General features: G+C 33.2%; 1 protein-coding gene across 1 annotated transcript; it reads right to left on the bottom strand.

The window, feature by feature from the left end:
* Nucleotides 1-393: 393 nt before the first annotated feature.
* Nucleotides 394-7,643, bottom strand: LOC110659074 (exocyst complex component EXO70A1). Its single transcript, XM_021816911.2, has 11 exons — nucleotides 7,355-7,643; nucleotides 7,166-7,261; nucleotides 6,484-6,689; nucleotides 5,276-5,521; nucleotides 4,464-4,602; nucleotides 4,142-4,354; nucleotides 3,003-3,208; nucleotides 2,237-2,434; nucleotides 2,055-2,154; nucleotides 808-1,037; nucleotides 394-651 (listed from the first exon to the last, which is right to left on the bottom strand). The coding sequence occupies exons 1-11, from the start codon at nucleotides 7,511-7,513 to the stop codon at nucleotides 534-536; spliced, it is 1,911 nt and encodes a 636-aa protein (XP_021672603.1). The 5' UTR covers nucleotides 7,514-7,643; the 3' UTR covers nucleotides 394-533.
* Between the last annotated feature and the right edge of the window lie 1,020 nt (nucleotides 7,644-8,663).

Raw genomic sequence — 8,663 nt, 5'->3', positions numbered from 1 at the left:
TGCCCAAAACATTCAAAAAGCAAATTGAAAAGAACAAAAAAAATCATTTCCTTTTTAGTTCATCATTACAGGGCAATTGGAGTTGCTTCAAACAAGATTACTTTTCCTCCAATGGTAATGCCCAATTTAAAATGGAAAGGAATGGTTGAAAACTTCTATATTTTCCTTGACTGAGAGAGACAGTGAGAGATATGCTTTGAGATTTCGACATTCTCTCTCATAAGCGTGGCCTACAAGCAAAATAGAATCTCTCCCTTCACTCTGCAGTAAGGTTATTTGTGTGATTTGTACCACCTAACACGTTGAGTATAACATGGAACTCTCAAGAATTTGTAACCACAATGATTAAAAAAGAAAAGAAAAGAGGAGTGAAAAGAAATGGAACTTCCAAAATGGATGAATATGTCAAGCCACCTATTATTTACCACTTAATTGTACAAAAATTCACTTTCAAAAAGAAATTGTACAAAAATTCAACTGTTAGTCAATGCCTAAGTTTTCAGATCACAAAAATTACAGACTCTTGCAAATGTTTAACGTTTTTGTTCATTCCATGTCTTACCCTCAAAAAATTCATTCAGCATACGATCGAGATCCTCAGGAGAGTATCTGATGTACTTAAGAGGGTTTTTCCCATTCTCAATCATAGGCCTGTAACATGCAAACAATGGTTGGATTCTTTACTAAGATAGAGAAAAGGGAAGGAAGGTTGTGCATTCTAAATATAAGATAAAGGAGGAGGAGGAGGAGGAGGAGGAGGAGGAGATAGGAGGATAAGTAACATGTCACAAGGATGAGAATATATACCCAAAGCGTTTCAAGAAAGATCTGTAAGCAGGCAAGAGGACTTCAGCAACAGCAAGCCTCAAAGACTCGCGCAATTCACTGTCAGGAACAGTCCACTGAGACTGCCTCTGATGAAGCTCCTCAAATTGCACATTGAAGGTCTTGAACCTATCTTTAACCATTGCTCTTGAAAGTCCACTGGAACCACCATCACCTCCAGGACCACTCTGAACAGTGAGGCACTGCAGAATCTGCAAATATAAGATACGAGCTGCTTAGCATGATCTTTAAATGAGCGAAGAAACTAATTATTAAAAACCAGATTGTCAAACAGAGCTTTGGATCGCTGATAGCACATGCAGAGATAAAATACAATTGCCAGTCCTAAATCAAGTGAGAGAACAACTCCAATTTGAAGGGGTTCGGGAGAGTATATCAGACCCCTCCATAGACTCCACAAAGTGGGAATCCTCATTCACTAGGACATGCATGTAAGACATAGCAAGCTTTTGAGACACTAAGCTGCGGTAGTTTCTCATGAATAATAATTAAGCAAACATAAACTCATAAATTTCACAAGAATATCACCATATTGCTCTGTTATGAACAAGACATACTCAAAATGAACACAAATAGCATAGGTTTCTAGAGAGGTGCCCTTGTGGATCTAATACATTGTGTGCAAATAAGAAATAATTGGCTACTCAATTTTAGATGAAGCATTCAGATCTTTACAGTAAAAGATAACAAAATTTTTTAGGATATGAGGATGTCTTCAAGCAAGGTTGAATGTGAACTTTCCATACGTCAAAACAGATGCTGTTAGATACTAGCAGAGCACATATCAAGTTGTTCTTTCTTGTGATAAATATACAAAGAATAACAGGCAATCAAATAAACGTTCGTAATTTGTACTATAAAAGGACGAATTTTCCTCCCAGTATTTCAATATTGATCATTTAACTTACTGGAAAGAATCGATAATGGGTCTATTTTTAAGTAAAACAAATGTTCGCAAAAAATAATCCTGCTTCCTCGAACATTAGTCAAGGTCTCGAAGGGGAAAATATTAGCATATTCAAGCATCAGCAAAAAAAAAAAATGTGCAGATTGATTTGGAATAAGCATACAACTCAACTCAACTAAGCCTTTATCCCAAAAATTTGGGTGGGTTATATGGATTCGCTTTCTACACTCTAAATGATTTTGGAGTTAAATCCTCAGAAATATGTAATGCATGTGAAATAAGCATAACTAATATAAATAACCTTTGCCCAAGAAACCCTCTTATACTGGTTAGCATGCTGCTGTACAATCCTTCGGTGGATCTGCACCCAGTCATCTCCCAACAAGTCCTTTGCTTCTGACCTGTAAATAAGTAATAGTGCAAAACTAGCATGAGAAGAGCATCAATAAATCTTAAATAAAACACACTGCATTTGAAACAAACCTCCGCACAGATCTCACTATATAGTGAATGTTGTTCATAAGAAATAACTGAGTCAGTGCAGAATCTTTATACTGCTTGGATTTCCCATCTAAGTTATTCTGAAGAGCATGCATAATCCTTGTAGTTACAGATGCTAACTGAGCTTCTGGATCACTTGCATCAAACTCTTGAAAAAGTTGCTTCAATGTTGATTGGTAACTATGTGCATTAAAAGACAAGCAGTTAGATGCAAATGTTGGAAAGATACTTCAAGAACAGGACAACACTGCAAGAGAAGCATATTTACAACATTGAAGCGAGGATGTAAAAGAGAATGAGTATTCAAAGAAATTTGCTGATGCTCCAAACGTGAGAATATAAAATGATGCAGGACCTTCTACTAGAGATTTTAGATCTACATATTTTTGGAAAAAATATAGGAAATTTAATCAATTAGAGTTCATTATTATTGGCATTGAGAATTAATCAAATTTGAGAATTTTATTTCATTCTCTTTGAGTGTTCTTTGTGGTTCTTCATCATAAAAAAGTAGGGCAGACAATTAAATTGTAACGCAATGCTACTTCAAAGCAATCAAGCATTCAGTTCAACAACTGAGGGAGATTAGTACCAAATTACTAACAAATAATCTAATGAAAGGGGATACTTGGACTATTAACATAGAAAACTAATGCAGAACTCATGAAAGTGAAGTTAAAAAAAATACTATATGATAAATTAACAAGCTACCTAAAAAAAATTGGAAAATACAGAAATCATAACGTACTCGAACAGGAACTTCACATAATTTATCACATAGCTAGTCAAAGGATGAACAGTTCCATCAAGAACAGCAGTTTTCGTAGCATCTTTTTCAACCGCTTCTTCAAAATCACCAAATGTCTCTTGTGCTGTCTGAGCAAGCCGCTTTGTCAAATTCATTGCAGCTTCCCTCATTTCAGTGCAAGCTTTACTGCCAAATAGTAATTCAATCTGCACCCAGAAAAAAAAAAGTTTTAAAATAATAATAATAACAAATAAAATAAAATAAAATGGAACAGGAAAAAAAATAAAAGAGAAAGAAGGGAATACACAAACACAAAATTTTAATAAACTTTGTAGATTTTAATGTTTTATTGAAGCCTTAGTATGAAAAGAAAAATAAAAATGCATTTAGTTCCATCATAAAATTTTAGATTTCTTCCATTCTTCATAATATTCTAAATTTTTAGTACATTTCTTCTTTATCAATGAAATTAGTTTTGACTCGGATAATTATCTCGGCTGTTAGTTAGCTCCACACTGATCTCCCTCGCCTCTCTGTAAGTAAAAAGTCACATTTTAATTTTTCTCTTTTTTCATTTATTTTCCAGCTTCCAAAATTAATAACTTGAACATATCTGCTGGTATGTTGATCAATGTTTGCTCAAAATATGATTTTATAGAATTTAAAGACGCTCTTACCAATGGTGCTCAGGCAAATTTATGTGGAACTCAACTTTCATGTGATTTTTAATCATGTTTATTGTATTATTGATAAACAAAGTAAAAGGCGCCATTGAAGGAAGATGCTTAGAATGTAAGCGTAAGGCTAAGGTCCATTTATGAACTAGATCAAAGAACCAAAGACATGGCAGATCATTCAAAACACTGACGTTGGCAGCTGAGCTAAAGGGTAAACTAAACAAAACATGAATATCGATTTTGCTTTCTTGTTGTTACACTTTACAACCCCTTCTTCCAGCCATTTTTATATCATCTACGCATGGATATTTCAACTAATTTATCGCTCATAAACTCAGAGTTGTTATTTGTTAATGATCCTTATAGGCTTCCTTCCATAAACTAAAAGAAATAAGTGAACTAAATAACAACATGCCTTTACAATCACAAAATTTATGCACATTTTGTGGAAAAACATCATACCTCAGAGTGAAGTTCCCTCATTATCTCATACATGTCTAACAGAACGAATAATTTCTCAGGTGATCTCTTGCTTTTGGCTATAGCCTCTCCAAAACTAAGAAGCACAGCTACACTGTTTACTGTGACTTCAGCAAAACATTGATCCCTAAGAGAGTCAACACCATCGAGAATTTGATCACAAATTTTCTTTTCCCCAGCAAAAAGCAATTTGACCTGTTTTAAACATTTCACAATAGTTGAGATATTGAAAGAAACAAGACAAAGGAACACGCACAAACATGGTAAAACCATAAATTGAACTGCATTTTACTTAAATCCTTACGGCAATCCGCATGTAATGTATCCAATTTCCAATCTTGGCCTCCAGAACTTCCCACTGCATTTTCTGGACATCATCTTTGCTGAGTCTTTCAACACCTAATTTCCTGAGGCTTTCTTCCAGAACTGAAGCACGGATATCCCTAACAAATATAAACAGCACATCACCATCAGCGATTCCCAACTACAATGAAAATAAATTAAATTAACATAAAGACTGTAAAAGAATAACATATTAGAAGGTAATACTTTCCATAATAAAACCATCATTATCCTCCTCCCATTCTCTGTGTAATTCATCAAGTTCTGCATGGCTACTTTTGAACAATTATATATCCACTGTGCTGCTAAAGTTTTGCATTAAACAATTTCCGTCAATGGATCATAATGCAACTTGAGATTTTCCTAAATTAGATGCATACACAACTCTACTGCTCATGATTTTAGACTATCTAGACTCAAACATTATTGAAATTCTGTACGCCAATCTATACAGAATAAGTTGGAAAAAATCTTACCATGCACAGTCAACAACAGATTTTCTTTGAATGCTGTTGCTTTCAGCATGGATCAAATTTTCACAGACAAATCTTTAGTATTTGCGTTGTAGATTATTATGTATTTCATGCTTCAGGCTTAGTTTGAGGGGGCGGGGGCAAAGAGATATAGAAAGAGACACGGGAACCTAAAGAAGATTTTCTAATAGATATTTGTCAACTCACAGAAACATGTAAAATGAAAGATATTAAATAACATGACAACCAATAAGAAGATAAGCAATGGGATGACAGCAAAGTCAGTAAGAAAAAGAATCACCTGTAGATTCTAAATAGCTGTTGTTGATGGCCAGCTTTAACCATCTGTTGTGATAAATCATGTAGTAGTGGTAGAACCCTTGGGGGAATAAGAGTTGGAACTGTGTAAATGGCAGCTTCCAAGCTCTTGTTTTGGTGCTCAGAAGAACTCTTCCCACTAGCATCACCTTGGTGCCTAGGTGATCCTGATGATGGTCGTAGAGAGTTGGGAAGGCATTCAAAGAGACGATCAGGTTCCACAGGCTTGCTGTAGTTTCAGAAGAAACGTAATTTATTTAAGGGCCTCATCTAGTCACACTGTTATTAAGCCAGATAACACATCTTTGACAATCTGTCTATCCCTCAGACATAAGGCATAAAGTCAAAGAAAATAAGTGCTCTTGCTTCATCTTAATGCTAAAAAGAATCGATTCCACTCTGAGAAACTCGATAGTTTTCCTACCATTTTCCCTGTGCTTCATTAGTTCCACAAAAAGGCTGAATCAAGGAGTCGAAAGTCATCTACCAGACAAAGATTACTTATTTCTGGTCATAATTAATTTCACTCTACAGGACAGTTCAGGGAACTTTGAAGTTGGAAAGAAGTAATTGTAAAAATCCTTATCAAATGGACTAGGACATGATATCAGTAAGTAAAATTATAAAGTACATTTTAAGATCAAGATAAATTCATTTGCAACTGACCTTGGCATGTCCCTCTCATGCCTATCAAAGAGTATCTCAGCTAAGTCAGACAACTCCAAACTTTTAGTACATATAATAATAAAATGAAGTACTTAAAAATGATGTTTCTGACATTCCAGTTCGTCAGTGTCTGCTCTTTAGATGTTAAACACACAAGGGGGAAAAGAAAAGGTTCAAATTTATTGATGCTTGTAGCACAATTCCGCTCTTTTCAGGTTAAACACACAAGGCAGAGAAAAAAGGAGTTCAAATTAATTCATTGTTGTAGCGGAAATCAATTTTTTATCATCAACATGTGTTCTATTACTCTTAGAAGGATGGAAAACTGTCCTGCTTTTGAAAATTCAAGCAGAACTTGTGAGAATCCCCAGAAATTTTAACTAACAAATTGACTACGATAAAAAATAACCTGAAAACTGAATCTATATATATATATATATATATATATAAGAGAGAGAGAGAGTATTATATTGGGGAAAAATTATTCAGCCCAAATAAGACATACTTAAATGCCCAAAAAAGAACCTGTAGTTTGTTAGCAGCTGTCTAAATTCATCTTCAAGCTTTGAGATAGCCTTTGCAAGTAATTGATTGGCATGGTTAAGCACCCCATCACTACTCTTAAAACTTTTATTGCTGCTGAAAAAATTAACATTGCTTCTCAGCTGATCAATTGCTTCTAAGTAGCTCTCTAAGTCTTCATGTGGCCCTCTCAGAATTTTAGCCTCTGCCTAAATATTTACATTCCCAATAAAAAATAAGTGAAAAACCAGACGAAAAACTTGCGCTGCATTTCTTTTTAATTTAATAAAGAGTAATGCGAATGGTTTAAAACATAGCTTAATATGGCTCTTATGGGATATATCAGAACAGAGTTTATCACACTTCAAGTCCTCTTATAACCAGAGAATGTGCAATGCAGACCAATATGAATTGATAAGTTGCCATCAATAACAATTCCAAAATAGTGGGACTAGCTTAAAATATTCAAATACTTTGTGAAATTTTTCCAAATTTCATTCTAGTGCACATTTCTAATCTGTTTTATAATCTATGATTTACGAAAGAATCTTCAATAAAATATGATATCAAAATTAACCTGAATCAACGCGAGAAACTTATAACTCAATTGTTATCTATCACTATGTGATGCCAATGGGAAAAAAAATTAAAATAATAAAGCACAAACAAACAAAAAGGAAGAAACCTTTCGCGTGAGGTCGAATTGAGTCAAAATAACCTCTGCCGCCTTCAATGACTTGTCGATGTTCTCATGAGCTCTTCTAATCGAATGCGTTCTTATCTACACACACATAAATACAACCAAAAAAAAAACAGCAGCATTACCATCAGATCTCATTTCAATTTGCCATTATCTGTAAGAATAAGTACGTACCTGAGTGGGGCGCATGGCGGTTTCAAGGGCGGAGAGACGGTGGTCGAAGGAACCGAGAATAGCGACCATGCTATCGGTGATGGTCTGGCTTTTTTGAAGCGACTCCTTCATGAATGCCGCTCTCTCTCGGAGCGCCACCATGGTTTGAGGTACTCCCATTTTTTCGACGTTCCCCTCCTTGTTTCTTTCCTTCCTTCCTTGTGTATTGAGTAGAGAGAATGAGATGAAAGGGATTTGTTTCCGCTAGTTTTTGCTTTTTAGTTGTGTTTCCGTCCTCCAAAACGGAATGCAGGTGCCAGGTGGGGACAAAATATGAAGTAGTTATGAAGGAATATGGATTTATACCGGGCCTGTCAATGGGTGGGCCCGGGTTCTTTGTGGTCCCTTCACCAATATTTTAACTTTTTTTTTCTCCATCACCAACGTTCAGGGGACCAAACGGGTCAAGGCCCCACACGCATGCAAATCCTTTCGCGTGTGCTAGGCCAGTCTTTAATTATTAAAAAATTTATAGCTTTCATTAAATAAAAATATTATTTTATTTTATAAAAATTTTAAATTTTACAAAATTTATATTTTTTATCTTACAAGTTTTATGTAGCAAAATATTTTTTTTTATAAAATAATTATTCTATAAAAATGTATATTATATTAATATAAAAATATTGAAGTTTTACAAAAACTAAATATATAAATTTGACATTCTTGTAAAATTAATATAATAAATACTGTTTTAAATGACTATTAATAAATGGTGCTATTTATATTTTTATGATTAAATGTAAATAATTTTATTTATTATTATTAATTTAAAATTGTATTTTATTATTTTATTTTATAAAAAATATTGTAATATTATATATTTTTTATTTTTTTGTGGAGTAGTATTTTTCATTAATTTAATATGCATTTTGTGAAATGATTATTTTATAAAATATATATATTGTTTTTTTGGAAATGTGAAATAAAATTAAAATTTTCATAATATTAAAATTATTTTTATAAAATAAAACAAAATAATCTTATTTTATAATTACACAATCTACATTTACTTTAATATACAAAAATAATATTATTATAAGCCCAAATTATTTTTCTATTTTAATAATTCTAATAGATTATCTGATTTAATAAGCAATATATGTATTTACAAAAATTAATGACTTTATTTTTAATAAATTATAAGTATCTCTTAATTTATTGGGCTAAGTTTAATCGTTCTCGTAACAAAGCCTACTAACTAACGACTTTAATAATTTATTATAACATTATATTAATATTTAATTTGACATTTTTCATATTTCTTTTT

This window comes from Hevea brasiliensis, chromosome 5 (genome assembly GCF_030052815.1).
Source record: "Hevea brasiliensis isolate MT/VB/25A 57/8 chromosome 5, ASM3005281v1, whole genome shotgun sequence".
Taxonomy (NCBI): Eukaryota; Viridiplantae; Streptophyta; class Magnoliopsida; order Malpighiales; family Euphorbiaceae; genus Hevea; species Hevea brasiliensis.
Note: the sequence above shows the minus strand (reverse complement) of the source record. Positions and strands in the feature narration are given on the sequence as shown.

Coding starts and splice junctions, on each gene's coding strand:
- LOC110659074 (XM_021816911.2), bottom strand. CDS start 7,513: ATGGGAGTACCTCAAACCATGGTGGCGCTCCGAGAGAGAGCGGCATTC. Junction 2,435..3,002: donor TATGTGAAGTTCCTGTTCGA/GTACGTTATGAT, acceptor TAATGCACATAG/TTACCAATCAACATTGAAGC. Junction 1,038..2,054: donor AGAGGGTTTCTTGGGCAAAG/GTTATTTATATT, acceptor TTATATTTGCAG/ATTCTGCAGTGCCTCACTGT.